This window comes from Trachemys scripta, chromosome 1 (genome assembly GCF_013100865.1).
Source record: "Trachemys scripta elegans isolate TJP31775 chromosome 1, CAS_Tse_1.0, whole genome shotgun sequence".
Lineage (NCBI taxonomy): Eukaryota > Metazoa > Chordata > Testudines > Emydidae > Trachemys > Trachemys scripta.
This window is the reverse complement of record NC_048298.1, coordinates 156,804,328-156,828,139: the sequence shown is the minus strand read 5'-3', so window position 1 is coordinate 156,828,139 and position 23,812 is coordinate 156,804,328. Positions and strand designations below refer to the sequence as shown.

At 37.7% G+C, this 23,812-nt stretch overlaps 1 protein-coding gene across 2 annotated transcripts in view; it reads left to right on the top strand.

Annotated features, from left to right (window-relative positions):
- HJURP (Holliday junction recognition protein) overlaps window positions 1-23,131 on the top strand; it is a 41,463-nt gene extending 18,332 nt beyond the window's left edge. For both annotated transcript variants that reach the window (XM_034790771.1, XM_034790780.1), the window contains exons 7-13: window positions 2,691-2,752; window positions 6,571-6,681; window positions 7,929-8,010; window positions 12,791-14,286; window positions 14,819-14,882; window positions 18,875-18,962; window positions 22,413-23,131. In XM_034790771.1, the coding sequence (XP_034646662.1) occupies window positions 2,691-2,752; window positions 6,571-6,681; window positions 7,929-8,010; window positions 12,791-14,286; window positions 14,819-14,882; window positions 18,875-18,957 (1,898 nt within the window). In that variant the 3' untranslated portion in view covers window positions 18,958-18,962; window positions 22,413-23,131. The remainder of the gene's footprint in view (window positions 1-2,690; window positions 2,753-6,570; window positions 6,682-7,928; window positions 8,011-12,790; window positions 14,287-14,818; window positions 14,883-18,874; window positions 18,963-22,412) is intronic.
- The last annotated feature ends 681 nt before the right edge of the window (window positions 23,132-23,812 follow it).

Sequence of the window (23,812 nt, the reverse complement as noted above, 5' to 3'; positions counted from 1 at the left end):
TTCTTTAGCTTTGTGTAGTTTACTGCTTTATAGTTGGTGTTAGTCTTGGCTTAAGTTTGTGATTTAAGGCAAGTTTTGTTCTTATTGAACTTTATAGAGACTTTGGTTCTGACTACTGGTTCCATGGTGTATCCAAAGGCAAAGATACTTGGCTTTAAAGCGTCTAGTAGTCTTCCTGGCATCGGATGTCCATACTAAATGATTGGTATGTCGTGGTGAGAGTCATTCTTCTTCAGAATACTTTGTCTGCAGTACGCTTACCCTGAGAGCATGCAAGGAGTGCAACAGCAGACTAAGACCTATTGCTTCAAAAAGCTTTAATAGCTAAGCTTCTCAGATCCGACACCACAAAGGGATCTGATGATAATGCAAAACGACCAGTATTGATGCTGGAAAGTTTTGGCTCTCAGAAGACCACAATGCAAAAAACACTGGGTTCAGCCCTGGGATCCAGTGACAAAACTGCTTTGCAGTTGGCTCCTAAATCACCAGATTCAACTTTGAAGCTCTTACTTCACAGCCCTGTGTGAGAGGCACAGACAGGGAAACTGTCTGTCTTGGTTCCAAAGAAGGTAGTATGGGACAAAAAGACTTCTGTTACCAGGACTAACCGAGGGAGAGAGAGACCCACACTCCTCAGATCCATTTGAGCAGGATCATAGAATAATGGATCCCAAATCAAAAGCTAGGTTTTCAAATGGGCAGGGTGGATTTGATTTAAATCAAATTGATTTAAATAATTTAAATCGCTAGTCAGGGAGACTCAATTTACTCATGGTTTTCTACATAAAAGGGCATTCTTGTTGGTTGTTATAACCTTAATACATATTCTTCACAACTCAGAGATAGATGTAGGTTTCATTTTTAGAAGGTACACACTATACATTTTTAAACCATGATTTATTTTGAAAACTTTTCAGATTAGTTTTACAGCTATATCAGAAAATGAATGATTGTTTGGTTATTTCATTTACCAAAGTTAATTGAAGCAGATATTTATGAAGTCATTGGGTTGTGAACTAGCTCCAATTCAACAGGTTAATCATTAATATTTGGAGGATTTTCTTGCCATGCTGTATTAGGAGGAGAACATCACCAGACAGACATTTAAATTGTTTTATTTAACTAAAACAACGTTATGTATGTATAATATTTTAACAAAACAAGTATATGTCCTTCGCTTCGTACATTTATCTCCAGACTTCTTTTCCTTGTCCAGACCTATTCCACCGCCAACAATCTTTCTATTCATTGAACTTTTTGAAACTTTTCACTTTTAGAGAGAGGTAAGCAATTGACTCTGTGTACACAAATTTGCAGAGGGACAATAGAGTTGAGGTCTGTTATTTCTCACCTCTACATATTATTTATTTACTTATTTAAAAACATTTTTGCTGTTAACAAGCATGTTACCTCTGGAGACACTAATCCACAGTTTGAGAACTGTAAAACTAAGCATCTCTGATGGTATCTTCTAGACTGAGCACTGAGTCCCATTGGGTAGATAGAAGGATTAACCTAAATAATCTCTACAGACGCCTGTCAAACCCCATAAGATTGGGTCCCTAATCCATAAACTATTGGAACTCATTTACAAAACTTTTCTTAACATTACATGAATATATTGTCTCATACTATAGAATTAGAATTTATAATTCCATGATGAGATATCTTTGAGCTATTATTTATCTTAATTAAAACTATCTTTAGATAGGTTTTCTCCTCAAAAAGCATTTTATCAAAAAAATCTGATTTTAAAAAACAAACAAAAAAAATCATTGATTTTTATCCACCCTGCAAATCGGTATATCTAAGGATCCTCCAGCTCAGAGGATTGCATTGGATCTAAAGAAAGTTCCGGAAGTGGTGATAGCTTCATCACCAGTACTTTTAGCTTCTTCTGTCATGGTTTTAGATCAAGTGCATCACATAGGTTCACAGTCAGATTTCCCGGATCTGCAAGTTACATTGCCTAGAAGGGAAGTGGGGGGGGGGGGGGGAGTTCTTGCACGTCTCACAGCTCTCCACCTGAGAAAGCAAGGTTAGAAGACTTGTTTGATGTTCCCTGAACAGGGTATTGAGTGTCCATGAGTGGGAATATGCAGAGGACATTTGAAGGAAGAAAAACAGAGTTTACTTACCTCTAACTGGAGTTGTTTGAGATGGACTCTGCATATACACGCTCCTTGCCAACCTTCCTGTCCTCTTCAGAGTCCTAATGAAATATTGACTGAGGAAACCGTGGAAGGAATTAAGGCTGCAGAGGTCACCATGTCCCCTTTAATAGTCTTGCCCTTGGAACATTTGGGAATAAACAGTGGGGTGGAGGGGCATGTGAGCTCTCTAACAGTCACTCCTGTGAGAAAGTTCCACCATTTGAGTTACACTGTCCAGCACATCCCATGAGTGTGGATATATATAGTCCATCTCAAAGAGCTCTGGTTACGCCATTTTTCAAAAGTGACTTACGTGCTTCGGAGCCCACTGACTTTCAATGAGATTTAAATTAAAAATAGAACACAGGAACGTATTTCTTCAGGATTTTATAAAAATGTATTTTTTTCAAGATATAATTTTTTGGGCAGTTTGGTCTTCACAATGTCAGTTTAAAATAATTCACAGAAATACAAATTTATTACATTGGTTTTGGATGAATTGGAATTTACTTAGTGTTTAACTTCAAATTGTAGATACAGAAAGCGAAGCTGATTTGGTTTCGATTAGAAGAAAATTTGAAAATGTTAACCTCAAGGTAAAAACAATTCTGCTTTATACCTTTTGCATTCACTTTAAGAGGCTGGATTTTTTAATTTAAAATATTTTCATGTGGATTTTCTGTAGGTGACAAGTTCTGGACTGACAGCCACAAACTCTTAATTCCTGTTCATCCACAGGTCAATTACAGCACGGCCAACAGCAAGCACTGTACTAATACAACTTTCTCCTATTGTTCTCCACTGTGTTGCCTATACACCTCTTTGGTGCTAGTGACCAACTGTAGATGTGGGAGGGAGATTCATTTTCCATCCTTGTTCAGACCTGAGACTGTTTACAAGGGTATTGATTAATATTACAGGTTTGTCACATCTTACGCGCATTTAACATGCGCGATTTCAACTTTACGCGGTCGGCAAAAACAAAACCAAAAAAAGAGAAAAATAACAATTTTAATACTATACCTGTAGTGCGAGCGATTTTGCCTGCCATTGAACTTAATGGAATTTTGGCTATACACGGTTTTCGCTTTACGCGCTAACCGCGGAATGGAACCCCTGCGTAAGATGAGACAGACCTGTATTAAACACTTTCAGTGCATTTGTGATCTGGACTGATACAAACGAAGCCATTTCATATAAGCTGTTGTTTAGGGTTTCTAGTTCCAGAGAAGACTGCAAAGAATTTCAGAGAGACCTAAACAAGCAATATGATGTCAAATTAAGTTCAGTGTTGATAAATGTAAAGTAACATACATTAGATGGGGTGGGGGGAATTGAACTATTCAGAACATTTTACAGGTTTCTGAAGTTATTGTTGACTCAGGAAAGGGACAGGAGTGTCAGACAGCTCAGTGAAGACTTCAGGTCAATGCACAACAGCAGTCCAAACAGGAAATGATGTTAAGATACATAAGGAGTGAGATGGAGAATATAAATAAATGGTGTGTCCTCATCTGAAATATTGTATGCAGTACTGATCACTGGTATCTCTAAAAGGATATTGCAGAATTGGTGAGTTCAGAGATTGGCAACGAAAGGATGTTGCAGAATTAGTGGGTTCAGATCAAGGGCATGAAAAATTCATCTGACAAGATTAAACAGATGGGGATTGTTCACATTAGAAAGGAGTTGAGTAAGAGGAGGTGGGTGTGATAAAAGTATATAAAAATAATGAATTGTAAAGAAACAATAGATCAGGAATTAGTTTTCCTTGTCTCTTAACACAAGAACAAAGGGCCATTTGGTGGCAAATTCAAAATCAATACAATGCGTAATTAGACTGAAACACCTTGCCCTCACAGGGCTGAGGCCAAGAATTTAGCAAAATCAAAAAGAGAGAGTTTTGCTATCCATATGCAATCTGGAGTTGTTTTAAAAATCAAAAAGTTTGAAGGCATGTTAAATCTTATGCCTCAATGCATAAGCCAATCTTTAACTGTTAGAGACCAGGATAAGACATTCCAGACGGGAGACAGTCCAGAAGATTGGAAAAGGTCAAATATGGTGCCCATCTATAAAAAGGGAAATAAGGACAACCCGGGGAATTACAGACCAGTCAGCTTAACTTCTGTACCTGGAAAGATAATGGAGCAAATAATGAAGCAATCAATTTGCAAGCACCTAGAAGATAAATAAGTCAGCATGGATTTGTCAAGAACAAATGGTGTCAAACCAACCTGATAGCTTTCTTTGACAGGGTAACAAGCCTTGTGGATAGGGGAGAAGTGGTAGATGTGGTATATCTTGACTTTAGTAAGGCTTTAGTAAGGTCTCTCGCATGACCTTCTCATTAACAAACTAGGGAAATACAACCCAGGTGGAGCTACTATAAGGTGGGTGCATAACTGGTTGGAAAATCATTCCCAGAGAGTAATCCTCAATGGTTCACAGTCATGCTGGAAGGGCATAACGAGTGGGGTCCTGCAGGGATCGGTTCTGGGTCTGGTTCTGTTCAATATCTTCATCAATGATTTAGATAATGGCATAGAGAGTACACCTATAAAGTTTATGTACGATACCAAGCTGGGCGGGGTTGCAAGTGCTTTCGAGGATAGGATTAAAATTCAAAATGATCTGGACAAACTGGAGAAATGGTCTGAAGTAAATAGGATGAAATTCAAGAAGGACAAATGCAAAGTGCAAAATGCAAAGTGCTCCACTTAGGAAGGAACAATCAGTTGCACCCATACAAAATGGGAAATGAGTGCCTAGGAAGGAGGGATCTGGGGGTCGTAGTGGATCACAAGCTAAATATGAGTCAACTGTGTAATGTTGTTGCAGAAAAAGCAAACATCATTCTGGGATGTATTAGCAGGAATATTGTAAGCAAGACATAAGAAGTAATTCTTCCGCTCTACTCTCGGCTGATAGGCCTCAACGGGATTATTGTGTCCAGTTCTGGGCGCCACATTTCAGGAAAGATGTGGACAAATTGGAGAAAGTCCAGAGAAGAGCAAAAATGATTAAAGGTCTAGAAAACATGACCTATGAGGGAAGATTGAAAAAATTGGGTTTGTTTAATCTGGAGAAGAGAAGACTGAGAAGGGAACGTAACAGTTTTCGAGTACATAAAAGGTTGTTACAAGGAGGAGGGAGAAAAATTGTTGTTCTTAACCTCTGAGGATAGGACAAGAAACAATGGGCTTAAATTGCAGCAAGGGCAGTTTAGGTTGGACATTAGGAAAACTTCCTAACTCTCAGAGTGGTTAAGCACTGGAATAAATTGCCCAGGGAGGTTGTGGAATCTCTATCATTGCAGATTTTTAAGAGCAGGTTGGACAGCCACCTGTCAGGGATGGTCTAGATAATACTTAGTCCTGCCTTAAGTGTAGGAGACTGGACTAGATGACCTCTCAAGGTCCTTCCAGTTCTATGATTCTAAGATCTAATGCAGGGCTGCAGATTGCTCTACATGCCAACTGTGGGGTTCTGACACTTTTCTGTGATGCATCTACTGTTGGCCACTGTCAAAGACAGGAAAGTGGACTAGGTGGATCTCATGTCTGATCCAGGATGGCAATTCCTATGTTTTTGGTAAAGGCACATATTAACACTGAGAAGGCCAGAGAATCTAGAGTTAAGAGTGGAGACAAATCTCCCTTTTATGTAGGAGTATGGATTATCATTTGCATCTCATTTATTATTATACAATAGTTAGCATTTTTGTTATTTGCATCCAAGGATCTCAGTACTATACAAAATTTTGTCTCAGAATATTTTGAAGTATTATTAACCTTTTTTACAGATGGGACTCTGAGGCTCAGAGGTTGACTTGTCTAGGATCACCCAACTAGTCAGTGATGTATAGCTATGAGAAGACAGTATCTTTCCATAAATCATTATCAGACTTCTCCTATTTAAAAATAAATTAAAGTTGAAGAAGATCTGCTGGAAAGTAGTGGAAGTGGTATTGGCTTCTAGTTAGGCTATCTCTTTGGAGCCATGTGTACTTGTGAGGTCTTAGGAAGTGACTGTGAATTTCTTGTTTCCTATAGCTATTTATACATGCATCTAATGTGAACACAGTTTCATATTTTTCCTTAAAACAGAGAATATATATAATTGAAAAGTTAGATTAAAGTTACTGAATATTTTATACTGCTTTCTGTCTGGCTTCCAGTATAAACATCATTTACTTGAAATGCAATGACCTGATTGGGCATGTCTTTATTGGTCAGTATTTATAGTGTTCTGTTTTAACCAATCTTTTATTTGTTTTTCTTCAAGTTTGAAATCCCTATGATTTGAATATGTATTGTGTTTTGTGAAGTTTTCTATTACTAACTTGTTACTGTGTAAACATTTTTTGTTGTGGATGTTACATTTGACATGTTTTTGTTTCTGTGAATAAAAGGAGGACAATCTACTTGTAAACCCTTCTGAACTGGAAATGAGAGAGAAAGTCAAAGTTCGTGTGGATGTGATAGTACAAGATGATGAAAGAAACATCCCTAAATGGATTATGGTAATGCATCTGCTTGGGTTTGTTAGAATTAATTCACTACTTAAAACTGGTATCTTTAAACTACTAGCCAAACCGTTGCTTGGTGTGCCTTGGCTAGGGGCAATCCAAATCTGTGAGAACTTCTTAGTGAAAAATAGGGTGAGTTTCTTGAAGAGGGAACATCTTATTCACTTATAAAAATTTGAATTGTTCATCAGTTTAAAGCAAACTTGTGAGTCTGTATACCAGTAAGTGTCATATTCAAATTTGTTTTCTTCCTATTCGGTTGGAGACCAGTGGTATGCCCCTAGAATTAGCTATCTTGGTTTATTAAGCCCTATTTTTGGCTGCTGAACAAAGACACCGTCTCAGTATATGTCAGGTACGTTCATCTCTGAACTAGCTCCTTTGTGTAACATTCCTTCAAACTCTCAAATATTGTCTTCAGTATCCCTGATTTTTTTTCTTTCAGCATAGGATACAGTGACCAGTATGCAATAGTAGTGGACTTTTTATTAGAATTGCATCACAAAGACCACCAAAATACCTTTTTTTGCTGCTTGTCACTTGAATTTTTATTGCCTTTTCTGGTGGAGTAGGGAGCGCTGGCTTTTGCCCATTGTGGAAAGCATTGCCCTGTTAGCTTTGAAACATTGTGAGATGATTCAAAGAAACTGAACAAACATCATTTAACTATTCTTTCCCATTATACGTTATTTGCCTGTCATGCTAAAGGCTAACTTATGCAACTTAATAGACTTTCTCAAGAAGCAAATATTTTTGGGCTTGATGTTCATGGAAAATAAGAAATTGGAGGAAGTGGGGAGCTGTCTGGTTATGTAGTAGTGTTTTACGTTATGGGGCTGCAGGGTTTTTTTTTAATTTATTGTATTTGTCAGATGTGCCTAGAGTGTTCAGATATGTGTTTTATAAATGGAAGTAAATTTAAATATTCAGGAAAGAAATGCAAACTTTATGCTTAATTTAGAAATTATACATGTCATGTAAGTTTTTGAATATTTTGCCAAATATCCTTTTTTCTCAAGTTTTTATCTGTTGCTTTGTCTAAGAAAACATACTGCAACTGTAATTGAAGCAAAAGCAAATCTTAAATAGAACTTTTTCCTCCCTGTTTTACTGAGTTCTTCAGGGTATGGTTCATGTCTTTTGTGCAGTGCCTAGCACAATGGGACCACAATCCTGAATGGGGCCTGAGTGCTACTGTAATATAAACATAAATTACTAAATAAGTTCTGTGGGTTTTTCAGGTTGCACCTGGAGAAAAATCAAAGCGTCTTCACATAACCTCTCCATGGCAAGACTTGATGGGTATGACTAAATCTCCAGTTGGTGAGTATGACACTGAACTGTAGTTATTTAACAAATGATAGAGAATGATAGAGAATCTCCAGGTTATAGTCAGGAGCAGAGGATGGAGGAGGATAATGTAAGGGCCAGATCAGATGATAAACATTCACATAAAAAAGAATCTGACAAATCAGAAAAGGGCAGACAAATAAACAGTGACAAGTTTTTAAAGTGCTTGTACACAAATGCTAGAAGTCTAAATAATAAGATGGGTGAACTAGAGTGCCTTGTGATAAAGGAGGATATTGATATAATAGGCATCACAGAAACCTGGTGGACTGAGAGCAATCAATGGGATACAATCATTCCGGGTTACAAAATATATCGGAAGGACAGAACAGGTCATGCGGGGGTGTGGGGGGAGGAGGGGAGTGGCACTATATGTGAAAGAAAATGTAGAATCAAATGAAGTAAAAATCTTAAGTGAATCCACATGTTCCATAGAATCTCTATGGATAGAAATTTCATGCTCTAATAAGAATATAACATTAGGGATCTGTTATCGACCACCTGACCAGGACAGTGATAGTGATGATGAAATGCTAAGGGAAATTAGAGAGGCTATCAAAATTAAGAACTCAATAATAGTGGGGATATCAATTATCCCCATATTGACTGGGAACATTTCACTTCAGGACGAAATGCAGAGATAAGATTTCTCGATACTTTAAATGACTGCTTCATGGAGCAGCTGGTACGGGAACCCACAAGGGGAGAGCCAACTCTAGATTTAGTCCTGAGTGGAGCGCAGGAGCTGGTCCAAGAGGTAACTATAACAGGACCGCTTGGAAATAGTGACCATAATACAATATTCCCTGTGGTGAGAAGAACATCTCAACAGCCCAACACTGTGGCATTTAATTTCAAAAGGGGGAACTATGCAAAAATGAGGGGGTTAGTTAAACAGAAGTTAAAAGGTAAAGTGACTAAAGTGAAATCCCTGCAAGCTGTATGGGTGCTTTTTAAAGGCACCATAATAGAGGCCCAACTTCAATGTATACCCCAAATTAAGAAACACAGTAAAATAACTAAAAAAGAGCCACCGTGGCTTAACAACCATGTAAAAGAAGCAGTGAGAGATAAAAAGACTTCCTTTTAAAAAATGGAAGTCAAATCCTAGTGAGGCAAAAAGAAAGGAGCATAAACACTGCCAGATTAAGTGCAAGAATGTAATAAGAAAAGCCAAAGAGGAGTTTGAAGAACGGCTAACCAAAAACTCCAAAGGTAATAACAAAATGTTTTTTAAGTACATCAGAAGCAGGAAGCCTGCTAAACAACCAGTGAGGACCCTTAATGATTGAGATACAAAAGGAGCGCTTAAAGACGATAAAGTCATTGCGGAGAAACTAAATGGATTCTTTGCTTCAATCTTCACGGCTGAGGATGTTAGGGAGATTCCCAAACCTGAGCTGGTTTTTGTAGGTGACAAATCTGAGGAACTGTCACAGATTAAAGTGTCACTAGAGGAGGTTTTGGAATTAATTGATAAACTTAACATTAACAAGTCACCGGGACCAGATGGCATTCACCCAAGAGTTCTGAAAGAACTCAAATGTGAAGTTGCGGAACTATTAACTAAGGTTTGTAACCTGTCCTTTAAATCTGCTTCTGTACCCAATGACTGGAAGTTAGCTAATTTAACGCCAATATTTAAAAAGGGCTCTAGAGGTGATCCCGGCAATTACGGATCGGTAAGTCTAACGTCGGTACCGGGCAAATTAGTCGAAACAATAGTTAAGAATAAAATTGTCAGACACATAGAAAAACATAAACTGTTGAGCAATAGTCAACATGGTTTCTGTAAAGGGAAATCGTGTCTTACTAATCTATTAGAATTCTTTGAAGGGGTCAACAAACATGTGGACAAGGGGGATCCAGTAGACATAGTGTACTTAGATTTCCAGAAAGCCTTTGACAAGGTCCCTCACCAAAGGCTCTTACATAAATTAAGCTGTCATGGGATAAAAGGGAAGGTCCTTTCATGGATTGAGAACTGGTTAAAAGACAGGGAACAAAGGGTAGGAATAAATGGTAAATTCTCAGAATGGAGAGGGGTAACTAGTGGTGTTCCCCAAGGGTCAGTCCTCGACCAATCCTATTCAACTTATTCATAAATGATCTGGAGAAAGGGGTAAACAGTGAGGTGGCAAAGTTTGCAGATGAAACTAAACTGCTCAAGATAGTTAAGACCAAAGCAGACTGTGAAGAAGTTCAAAAAGATCTCACAAAACTAAGTGATTGGGCAACAAAATGGCAAATGAAATTTCATGTGGATAAATGTAAAGTAATGCACTTTGGAAAAAATAACCCCAACTATACATACAATATGATGGGGGTTAATTTAGCTACAACAAGTAAGGAAAGAGATCTTGGAGTCATTGTGGATAGTTTTCTGAAGATGTCCACGCAGTGTGCAGAGGCGGTCAAAAAAGCAAACAGGATGTTAGGAATCATTAAAAAGGGGATAGAGAATAAGACTGAGAATATATTATTGCCCTTATATAAATCGATGGTACGCCCACATCTCGAATACTGCGTACAGATGTGGTCTCCTCATCTGAAAAAAGATATACTGGCACTAGAAAAGCTTCAGAAAAGGGCAACTAAAATGATTAGGTGTTTGGAACGGGTCCCATATGAGGAGAGATTAAAGAGGCTAGGACTCTTCAGCTTGGAAAAGAGGAGACTAAGGGGGGATATGATAGAGGTATATAAAATCATGAGTGATGTGGAGAAAGTGGATAAGGAAAAGTTATTTACTTATTCCCATAATACAAGAACTAGGGGTCACCAACTGAAATTAATAGGCAGCAGGTTTAAAACAAATACAAGGAAGTTCTTCTTCACGCAGCACACAGTCAACTTGTGGAACTCCTTACCTGAGGAGGTTGTGAAGGCTAGGACTATAACAGCGTTTAAAAGAGAAATAGATAAATTCATGGTGGTTAAGTCCATTAATGGCTATTAGCCAGGATGGGTGAGGAATGGTGTCCCTAGCCTCTGTTTGTCAGAGGGTGGAGATGGATGGCAGGAGAGAGATCACTTGATCATTGCCTGTTAGGTTCACTCCCTCTGGGGCACCTGGCATTGGCCACTGTCGGTAGACAGGATACTGGGTTAGATGGACCTTTGGTCTGACCCGGTACGGCCGTTCTTATGTTCTTATGTAATATATTTATTAAAAATGCAAAAAAGTGGGTTAACCTGGACATAAAGATACAACAATTTGAATTCTTGAGGCATTATATAGGCCCATTGTTAATGTTTTGCCATAGGCGTATTTTAAACATTTTTTAAAAAGGAATTATCTCTTATAAATGAACTCAGCTATTCTAAAATGGTCAGAGAAAAAGATACATTTAAAAAACCACCGTAATAAAGAATTTAAACATGGTCAAGTTATTCTATATTTTTGTGCTTGCTTTGGTTTAGCTGGTAGCACAACACAGTCTCATGGGTGTCTTGTATTTGGCAGTAACTGCTTGTGCAGGAGCAACATGAAGATAATGGGCCTGATTTTTGCAGCCTTTAGGTAGGGAAAAACTTGCATTGAAGTCTGGTGCTCTTTTGCAGAAGGGTTTACTTCTTCCATGGTATTTTCACATCCTAACATTTGCTATCAGACATATCAAGCATTCTGTTCCCTAGCATTTTAGACATAGCGGTTAGTGGGTTCCTAATTGCCGTTTGTGCCTTTTGAAAACATTTCCTTTTGGTACACAGTGCCCTGGGATTATAGAAAGTCCTCTTGATCCTTCCACATTTTTGGACTTAATGGGCTTCAATTACTAAAGGTGGGACAATAAAAGTCTTGGGTAAAAACTTGGCTTTTAAGGAGAATCATTGTACTTCTTTGAGGGAATAAAATAACCAAAAACTCTACATCAGGCTTCATTATTCAATTGAATCTTGTTAATTTACATATTTGCTCATATGCAAATTGTAATTGACCCCAAAATCAGTAGTCTCCCCCGTGTCACAAAGACTTAGTAGTGGCATGCTGCCATTTATGAATCTTTGTTACTTTTACAGTAAATACTTCAGAGCACTTAGTAAGTTACTCATTATAACTTTAAAACATTACAGTTGTCAAATGAACATAGTAAATTTTATGACACTTTTGTCTTTGCTTGCTAAGAAATTCACATTCACTTCCCAGTCATTATTGCAGATTTGATAAGAGGGGAGGCTCTATTTGTCTTGGCACTCTATTTGTCTTGGCAGTGAAAATATTTTGCACTAACATGCATTCACCACTGAGTGTTGTACATATTCTTGTTGCAAGAAGTCCTTTTTGGACAACTCCCACTTATGCCCCAGAAGAACTTTAAAATAGTTTGTACTCCAAGACATTTGGTATCCATTTTCTGCAGTCTGTTAATATAGTCTTGTACAAACTTTGATGAAAATTTACTAAAACATATTTGTCCAGCAACAATCCTGTAATCTGATGGGAATCATGATGAAAAACACTAGAAATTTTACTCATGAAAAAGAAAACAATCTAGAATTTTACAAGGCTTTATTAACAGCACATGAAGATCAACACTGCAAGAATATTTGTACACCTTCTAATATTTAAAATTAGATTTATGCTATGTAATTAATACGTTATTTGAAAGGTTCTAATCACTGTTGTTTATAACTTTATTTGGCGTAATACATAACCAAGCTAATGGTTTCAGAAGGAAAGCAGAATCTAGAAATGCACCTCCTGCATCCAGGTCTCTCATACTATGTGTTTCTGCTTTTCTTATTTCAGCAGATAAGATAACTCTACCCAGACATGTACCTTTTCTAGAAAAAAATGAAACGGGCTATGATAGCTTCATGGAAGAGTACCAGTCTGCAAATGAAGAATGTTCCTGGAATAATGTCACACTTGCAGATTTGTATCCAGGAATGGTGGAGACACTTAGCAAGTTGATGAACAAACACTCTCAGAAAAAAGCAGCTGATTCCATAATCAGACACTACAAACACAGAGGATGGCCTCCTAGAAAATCAAAGCTTAATGTCACCATAGAAAGAATAAGAAGGTTCAGGACATCTAAATTGAAGCCTATGCTGCCTAATACAAACAGTAATGATCATAAATTGCCTGTTGGAAATAATTTAAATGAGAGTAACCAACTTCTTCATGATGGCAAATGTCAGACACGGTGTGTGACTAATGGTGAATCTGGTATGGTATCTTACCCACATGTTAATACAAGTGAAATGGAAATAGATTGGCCTGGAAATTTAGAAGATAATTCATACATTCAAAGAATAGACCAAAACATCTCAGAGTCTGTTTTTCCAAATGTTACTGCTAGAACGGAAGAAACATTTCTAACTGAGGGTCTACCTCAGACCACCGTGTCATTACATGACTCAAAAGGCAGCCCAAATGGGAAGCTGCCTGAAGTACTTTCTCTGGGATGCTTTTCTGTAACTTGCACAACATCTCCTTGTCTAGTGAAAGAGAGTAAGAACGGCAAAAATGACAATACAGCTTTCGATGGTACATCAGGGTTCCATTTGTCCACTTGCAACTTGAATGGTGATGCTAATACCTTTCCACCACTTAACTATTCTCTAGTAAGAACATCAAATGCATTAATCAGAAATCCTGAAATAAAAACTTTCAGGGGAGGTTTTTCACTGCAGCGCAGTCATTCTTTTTCCTCACTTCCTGTGAATCAAAGTCCAGTCAAGACTCACCAGAAATGTGAAGATGAATTTGAAAAACTTTACCAGAAACTGTGCCCCAAAGAACTTCAGAAACCTCTTAAGATTAGAAAGCCTCTTTCAAACACTAAAGAAAAAGAGAGACTAATCAAGTCCTACTTCTGTAATTCTGTAAAGTCTCATAAAAAATATGATAGTGCATTTGATGAGGTTTATCAGAGATTGTGTTCCGAAGGGTTTCCAAAACTGCCCACGTTTCTGAGAGCTTCGAACTTAAGGAAATATGAAGGCATACAGATGTCAGAAACTGTAAATGCTTTAATTAACTCACCCATACGAACTTTACCTGCAGTTACCAGAATTAAAAGAGTAGCAGATTTCCACAATGAAGATCTTCTGTCTTCACCTGTAAAGAAACTGAAAAATATACCTGAAGATATTTTTCCTAGAGCAAGTAATCAGTCTCCTCATAGAAAAAATATTAATCCTCAGACAACTAGCCTGGATTTCTCAAGAGTGATGGATGGGATTGTTCCTGGCATATTTGATAGCCCTAATTGTCAAAGTCAGGCATCTGAAAACTTTGTAAGAACACTTTTACTATACTATTTTTGGTTGATAATGTGCAGAAGGGTAAAAAAATTATAGCTTGTACTATAGTCATCTTGAAAAAGATTGATTTAGTCCAAGAGAAGCTTTAAGTCAATCTAAAATTCCTGCTTCAGTTTTTTGACCAGTATGGTTGAAATGCTTGAAGTGTTTTTAAGATCATGGGCCCCCAATCCCATTTCCCCCTTTTAGGGAACATGGCCCCTACAAATATTCAACAAAAGTATTAGTTTAATCTTAGTTCATTGCAATTGAGTTTAAACGGAATAAAATCTCAAACTATGAGCATTGTTAAATCCTCTTCACAGCCCTGTGTGAGAGAGGCAGGCAGAGAAACTGAGCCGGACAAGATAATGGCCTGGAATCATTAGACTCCTATTAACTTCAGTGGGTTTTAAATCAGGCCCTTAGTGCAGGATTCCCATTTCTTTGTTCTGACCCAGGCTGTTAACTGTAACATGCTTGTAAGTGTCTACTTTGATTTAATTTCTCAGTGCTTCATTTTCAGGATTCTGGGTTTCATACTTCTTCAAATCACACTTATCCAGTTAGTCCAAGTACTTTTGTGCAAGGTAAGTTTCAAAAGGCATTATGAATTACTTTATCAATTAGGAGGGCTTTTCTTAAGGGGAAGCCAGTAGATCTCCAACTCATTAATTCTGCAGACCTCTTCCTAAGGGACACCCATTCTTCTCCCAACAATCCTTGGATATGTCTCAAAATGTTTCTTTCTGGAGATCCCCAAGAAGGGCATCCTGGACCACAGCTTGAGAGTTGTTGGGGTGATTTCCTTTTTTTCTTTGGATAAGATCAGAATTTTCTTCTTAAGGCTTCATTTAATAAATACTGGTTTTCCTGTTCCCCTTCTCTGCTATATTGCTAATATCATACATAGCTAATATCCGTTAATGTGTAATAGGGAAGTCGCTGATTAGTTAATCATGTTTTCAAGAACTAAGTTTTTTACTACTGCTCTTGCGGAGTTCCTGCTTCCAGCTCTACAGAACTGGTGGTTACACAGTAACAAGATTACAAATATGTCCTAGGTCAGGTCTACACTGCAGACTTATATCAGTATAACTATCTCTCAGGTGTGTGAAAATCAAGGCTCCTGGATGACATAGTTATATCAACCTAACCTTCAGCGTAGACAGGGCTATGTCAGCAGAGAGCTTCCCCCATTGACATAGACGCTGTCTCTTGCAGAGGTGGATTAATTACGGCGATGGGAGAAGTTCTCCCAACAGCATAGGAGCATCTTCGCTTAAGTGGTGCAGCTGCACTGTTGCAGCATTGTAAGTGTAGATCTGCAGGAGGACTGAAACTAAATTAAAGTGCTGCCACCGAGTCAGCAAGAAGATTTGCTCAAGTTCTGAATTTGAAAAATTAAACTGGTATGAGATTAGATAAGCACAAACTCCCGGGGCCTATAAAATTCCTAATCTTTATATTTACCATCAAAAAGACTTGCTGAGAATTGTAAATCTGAAGCTTGAGATTTAAAATAAGCTACTTCAGATACAACAGCACCTGCTTCAATAGTTCTCATAGTTAAAGTTGTCAATATTTCCAATGTAATACATTATTTTCAGGTCCATCTAAATTGGCCATAAAATCTCCAGGCTGAAACTTATGGGGACACTGTCAACTTGAAAAATCTCATTACTCATTGGAGGTGTTATACATCCTCTTGTTGCAAGAAGTACATAAGATAACCTGAAAGTGATTCAAGATTTTTTTCTGTTTCCTCGGCTTTTTTTACTTTGTGCATTTTGACAGCACTGTGTTTGTTCACTTTCATGATTCTGTTATTGGTGAGTTGTCATTAGCATGTCATCACTTTTGCATTGCTCTTGGGGGGAGCAGGTATGCCTCTCCTTAGTGCCTGTAAGGGGGCATTTACTTTTTACCAGAAACACAAGAGAAGAGCTTCTGCTGTTTCTAAGTTTGGTGCCAGGAGAGTGTACCCTTTTTCTGGGAGCCCTGTGTAGGCAAGAGGCAAAAAGGGACAGCCAGGGGGACCCCCTTCTTCCCTTCACAGACCATTTTGTATGTGGCTGGGGGTGGGGACAGGAAGGTTGTTCATCCTTCTCCAAACTATAGTGTAGACAAGGGAGTAGTAGGAGCCAGGAGAGGGATTTTTCACTCTTTGGGACTCCTCTAGAGTTCAGAGGTTGGGAGGTCTTGCTTCAGTGCTGCTGCTGCTGAAGCTGGCCTGCAGTCAGTAGTGTAAACAGAAGCTGGAGACAAGTGGGAAATGGGCAGACCCAGACACATTTAATGGGTGTGCTGGCCTTTTCCCTTGATGAAAAGACCCTTCTAAACATCAGCAGGGGTGGAGGAAAGCCCTTACGATTTTTAAAGAAGTCATGTAAGGGGAAAGAATTTTCTGGTCAGAGTCTTTCTTGCTCTCTTACAACAGCATTTAGTCAAGCAAAATTTTTCAGGTTATCCATAATGTATTAGCTATATTGGCAAAAGCTCAGTTTTGCCAGTATAAACTGAATCTGCACTAGGCATGCATTGCCACTGTGGTACACTTATACCAGCAAAGCTCTCCTAGTTGTAGAGCTGGGCTAAATCTGTACAACAGCTAACCTAGATTGGTATCATCAACATAATTAGAGTAATAAAATTTCACACTTTGGGGACCGCATCTTTTTCCAGAGTTACCCTTTGACAGAATAGCTTGATGGAGATCCAGCTTCTGGTCTCAAAGGAGGTGTCATTTACCTCTGATATCTCTTGTCATCCTTGCTTTACATCCCTGGAATCTCCTAGTGATAACTTGTTGGTTACTCTGATCTACCTTCTGTGATCTCTGAACTAGTTGTTTACATAAATATCCTTCTCCAAGGAGGATATGATATTCTCTCATGAAATGTCCATTCTGGGGTTCCCAAAGAAGGACACTTTTGATATCTAGGGATGAACAATTTCAATCATGTCAGAGGAAAAGTGGAAAATAGTACGTAAACAAACTTAACTTTCTTTTCTTTAAAGTTGTCGCCCTGATCTGCTTGTTAAAAGTGACAGTATCGGATACGTTTACAGAAAGTAGACATGAAACGTTCCTGTGAGGTTATCTAGCCCATCTCCATTTCACATCAGAGTTTTATTTCCTGTTATACACTTTTGTTGTTTAGCACAGTTAGTCCTTGCATGTCCCAGGTGATGGAGCTTCCACCACCTCTGTTGGGTCAGGATTCTTCGGTCTAAATAGCTTTTGTTTCCCTCTGATATTCAACCAAAATGTTGACATTTTTATTATATACTGCCTTTATTATTGATACTCCCCTGTATCTGTGGTATTTTATACTATTTAAATATTTTGTAGCCCACTACTATGTTCCAGTTCATACCTGATTAAATGCCAAACTATAAGTATTGAACTGTCCTAATCATTCTTTATAAATCAATCACAGCAGCCCCTCATGTCATTTCTTGTTGCTGTTCCCTAAGTTCTGTCCAGTTATTATAGGTCCAGTAATGAGTAGCGCCCTGCCAATCCGCAGATATCCGCTTAATATTTGTATACACGAATCATTTTTGCTGATCGCAGATAGATGCAAATCCAAATTTTGCATTTGCACAGGGCTCTAATAATGAAACCCAGAATTGAATGCCGTATTCCATGTCTGATGACATACAAGCAATATGGAAGAGGGACTGTTAACTTTCTACTCCGATATGATGTTTCTATGTAAGCAAATTGCACTAGCTTTTTTCCCTACAAGGTAGCATTACAAACATGTATCTAATTTGTCTACTGCCATCAGTTTCAGCATTTCTGTTTGAGAAGTTTCTCACTCCCATTGAACATTTGTGTTCTGAATTATTTTCCCCAGATATATGAATGGACACTATCAAATTTAACTTCTTTTAGAAAAGTTTTTCTGTTACACTAGAATCTTTTCAGCAAGGGAAGAACTAAATATGCAGGGGAAATGGTGACAGACTACATAAAACAATCTCAAATGCACATAGTTAAAAGACTGGAAAAAAATATACTTTTTTGTTAATGCCTTACAGTTTTAATAATCTGTGTTTCTGGTAAGTATAGTAGGTACAAATTCTTCAGAAATAAGGTTTTTTTCATGTTAACAGTATTGCTTTAGGTCTCATTTTTCCAAGATAAGTCTCATTTTATTGTTTGCTCTGAGTTGTTAACCTCTTATATCCCTTTGTATTATATCTCTTAACTGATGTTTGCAGCTCTCCGCAATGCCTTTCTGTGACCCTAAACCTAATTGCAAGATATTTCCATCCTTCTCTAATGCTGATAAATTATAAGGTCTTTAAAGGAAATTAGTTTTACATTTAAGTATGTTCACTGTTAAAAAGTACAAATTGTATTGAAATTAAATTTGGCCAGAGGCTTTCATGTAAAGAACGTTCATTATACTTCACAGATGGAAGTAAGTTGATGCTTTTTTTTAATTCTTAGAACTGCTGCTCTGAGCTTGCTCCTAAGGTCAGAATAGTCCAATATTTTAACATACTGTACTGGATAGGTTGCTCAATGTGATGCTTAACCTTATCACCCCATTATTTTTATTATCAGAATCCAGGATTGCAAATGTCTATGCAAGTATCCCTAGAACATTGCAAAGTAATGGCTCATCCAGAAGTGCACAAAAATATTAACAAAGGCAAGTGACTTTTCAGTAGTTACAAAATAGCAGCAAAATAAGTTTGATTTTTTTTTTTTTAATTTTTTTAGAAAAGGTTTACAAATGTGCTGTGCTCCTTATTTTTTATTTTCTTTGTGGTGGTTTGGAGGAGTGGGGGGGCCTATATATAGGTTATGAACTTATGATAAAAAAATGATTGCAGCTAATCACTGAATTGATAACACTACATTACTCTTTGTATAAACCTATATTTTTAGGATCCATTTGTCACTGACTTTTTGTAATATATTGTATCAAGGGACTTTTTTACATTAAGATTTTAAAGGCTGTAGTTGGTATGTATACATGATACAGGAATACATTATTTAAATCTATGTGCACAGGTATGGAATATATGATAAAGTATGAAACGTGACAGACATCTTGTCTGCTTTATCAATATATAGAAAGAGCACTAATGTTCCAATCTGCAGATTGACTTAACATCCGCAAGTATTTTTAAACGTACCACAGAATTTGCTTCTCTTCTCATCACGTGTCCTTCCCTAAATCCTATCATCCGTCCCAAAAAAATTACTTTTCTGAGACCCAGGATTAATAACTTCAGTACATTGACAGGTTCAGGTTTTGATATCTTGTGGCATACTAGCTAGAAACAGGTACAATATTATCTACCACTGGAAATGGGAGACTTCCAGCTTTCCAGTGGGCAAATATTAATTTGATTTTTGTTTAGAAAGAAAATATTAAGGTAACAGATTTCTGAAACTTCAGCTCCCTCAGAGGCTTGTTCTTGTAGACTCATAACTAATCCAGCTTTATAGGCAACAGAATACACGATACAGTAGACTCATAGACTTTAAGGTCAGAAGGGACCATTATGATCATCTAGTCTGACCTCCTGCACAACGCAGGCCACAGAATCTCACCCACCCACTCCTGTAACAAACCCCTAACCTATGTGTGAGTTATTGAAGTCCTCAAATCGTGGTTTAAAGACCTCAAGGTGCAGAGAATCCTCCAGCAAGTGACCTGTGCCCCATGCTCCAGAGGAAGGCGAAAAACCTCCAGGGCCTCAACCAATCTGCCCTGGAGGAAAATTCCTTCCAGACCCCAAATATGGCGGTCAGTTAAACCCTGAGCATGTGGGCAAGACTCACCAGCCAGCACCCAGGAAAGAATTCTCTGTAGTAACTTGGATCCCACCCCATCTAACATCCCATCACAGATCATTGGGCTAATAATCAAAGATCAATTAATTGCCAAAATTAGGCTATCCCATCATACCATCCCCTCCATAAACTTATCAAGCTTAGTCTTGATGCCAGATATGTCTTTTGCCCCCACTATTCCCCTTGGAAGGCTGTTCCAGAACTTTACTCCTCTAATGGTTAGAAACCTTCGTCTAATTTAATGTCTAAACTTCCTGATGTCCAGTTTATATCCATTTGTTCTTGTGTCCACATTAGTACTAGGCTTAAATAATTCTCTTCCTTCCTGATATTTATCCCTCTGATATATTTATAAAGAACAATCATATCTCCCCTCAGCCCTCTTTTGGTTAGGCTAAACAAGCCAAGCTCTTTGAATCTCCTTTCATAAGACAGGTTTTCCATTCCTCGGATCATCCTAGTAGCCCTTCTCTGTACCTGTTCCAGTTTGAATTCATCCTTCTTAAACATGGGAGACCAGAACTGCACACAATATTCCAGATGAGGTCTCACCAGTGCCTTGTATAACGGTACTAACACCTCCTTATCTTTACTGGAAATACCTCGCCTGATGCATCCCAAGACTGCATTAGCTTTTTTCACAGCCATATCACATTGGCGGCTCATAGTCATCCTGTGATCAACCAATACTCCGAGGACCTTCTCCTCCTCTGTTACATCCAACTGAGTGTCCCCAATTTATAACCAAAATTCTTGTTGTTAATCTCTAAATGCATAACCTTGCACTTTTCACTATTAAATTTCATCCTATTACTATTACTCCAGTTTACAAGGTCATCCAGATCTTCCTGTATGATATCCCGGTCCTTCTCTGTATTGGCAATATCTCCCAGCTTTGTGTCATCTGCAAACTTTATTAGCACATTTCCACTTTTTGTGCCAAGGTCAGTAATAAAAAAATTAAATAAGATTGGTCCCAAAACCGATCCCTGAGGAACTCCACTAGTAACCTCCTTCCAGCCTGACAGTTAACCTTTCAGTATGACCCGTTGTAGTCTCCCCTTTAACCAGTTCCTTATCCACCTTTCAATTTTCATATTGATCCCCGTCTTTTCCAATTTAGCTAATAATTCCCCATGTGGTTAAGGCCTTTCATTTATATATGAGATTAAAAAATAGTTGATTTAGTGGATGATCTTGAGCAAGCTAATGGATAGGTGGTCTTTCTGTGAGCTTTGCTTGAGCTTGCTCATGTAAATATTTTTTATTACATCTTTACTCAGTTTCTTAATTCGTGCTTTTTTCTTCTCTCTGTTATAAGTGGAAACCTCTCCCTATGATATGGGCAAGTTGTTTTGAGCCAGAAACTTTTTTTTCTTCGTGCATACAAGTAACAGGCTTCATGTGAAAAGCATTAGTGACTCTTCGATTGCTAACTTATCTGGAATAGAAAATGTGTTCCTTAATTGCAAATCAGTGACTATACATTTGTGCAACCTGAATTAAGACTCAGCTGGATAGTTTCCTCAGGCCAGCGCTATGATAGCTTTAGAGGTCCAAGAGATGACTGCAGTAAACATCCTGGAAATGGAACTTGCCCTGAGTGGTTTGAAGTCTTCAGAAATCTTAGTCAAGTAGATAACAAAGTTGCTGTATGTTCTATCAGCAGCTGGGGAAGAACGAGCCAAGTCCTCTTGTGTCTGTAATGACTTTGGATTTGGCAACCTCTAGCAAGAAGCTAATTATTAAAGATCAACTTCAGAGATGGAAAGGTCAATAACTAACAGATTTATTATAGATCTGTTATGAATTGTTGGCTCAGACTGTATTCGGATAGACCACTTGAGGGTGTGATCACAGAGTGGATTAGTTTACAACAAATTTAAACAACAAGCTGCCAATCCTTCAGTTCCTGAGGGGGAAAATGAAAAGTAGAGCTGTAGATGAATTCTGTATAGATGTATTTGCTTCAGTGGAGCAAAACTTTAATTTACCTTTCTGTTCGTACACATGCAGTAAGTTGTTTTTAAAGTTTTTAACCTAAATTAGGTTAAAGCAGATTTCATTTAATTTATTCATATTATTTAGGCATTAATACAATGAAAAAATAAAGGATTTTCGGCAGTTGGATGGATGTGGGAATTCCTGTATTTGGCCTATTGCATTTTGCCATTCTTATTTTAAGGTTACTAGAGTCTTTGCTTTGGCATTCAGCTTCTGTTCTGTTCTTTGGAGATTCAGCTAGCATGGATGCTTTTTAATTACCAGTAACTTATGATCTAAAATTCTTTTCCAGGGTATCCAGAAAACTCAGCTACAATGATGGGAGAGAGAAAAGCACAGGTGTTCTTTTGGAAGACTTCATCACTAAAGACACAGAAGGAGCATTTCTGGAAGGCTACAGAGAGAATATTATTTTATAAATTTGTAAAGACATCAAAGACATTTTAATTAACCATTGCAATCTGAAAATTGCATTTTTTGATAGGGAGAGAGCTGAGGAATAGTGCTCTAGTATATAGTTAGTCCTGCTATGTACATTCCCTCTCATCCAAAATAATTCCTTGGAGACCAGCTTTGCCTTCAGCCAAGGTGGGCCGGGCACCTTTCCTTAATGAGGAGTCATTCATTTGGCCCCAGAAGTCCACTGGACGGAATCAAGATTCCTTCTTTGGGCTGAATTATTTGTTAAACTTTTATATTTAGTAGTGTTTGCCATAATAGAATGTGATTTGCATTTCTTTGTTTGCTTATAGACATGGATTTTAATATGCTAATAATAATGTACATTGGCTTTGTATTTCACCAGAATTCCTAGCCTCTGCTGTGCACCCCTGCTTTATATATGCACATTATTAAGCTCCTGGAAACACTGGTCTGGAAGGTCCAAATGCAGTATAATGTATTATGACTTTGTAATGTGGCTGTACTATCAGATTGGCGGTTTTAATGTTTAATTTTCAATTTACTTCATCATAAATCTTAATTGCGTAATAAATTTTTTATACATTCTTGGATTTGGCAGTTTTTTATAAAGTTTAATAGATTACATTTGTTTTACTAAATTTAGGGCTGTCGGGCAATTAAAAAAATTAATTTCATTGTTAAACAATAACATACCATTTATTTAAATATTTTTGGATGTTTTCTACATTTTCAACTATAGTATGTTGATTCCAATTACAACAGAGAATACGAAGTGTACAGTGCTCACTTTATATTTATTATTACAAATATTTTCACTGTAAAAAAAATCATATTCTTCAATTCACCTAATACAAATACTGTAGTGCAATCTCTTTATCATGAAAGTTGAACTTATAAATGTAGAATTATGTATACAAAAAAAAGCGTTCAAAAATAAAACAATGTAAAACTTTAGAACCTACAAGTCCACTCAGCCCTATTTCTTGTTCAGCCAATCGCTCAGACAAACCAGTTTATTTACATTTGGAGGAGATAATGCTGCCTGCTTCTTTTTTACAATGTCACCTGAAAGTGAGAGCAGGTATTCTCATGGTACTGTTGTAGCTGGCGTCACAAGATATTTACATGCCAGATGTGCCAAAGATTCATGTCCCATCCACCATGCCAGAGGACATGCATTCATGCTGATAATAGGTTCTGCTCGATAAGAATCCAAAGCAGTCCGGACTGACGCATGTTCATTTTCATAATGTGAGTCAGATGCCATCA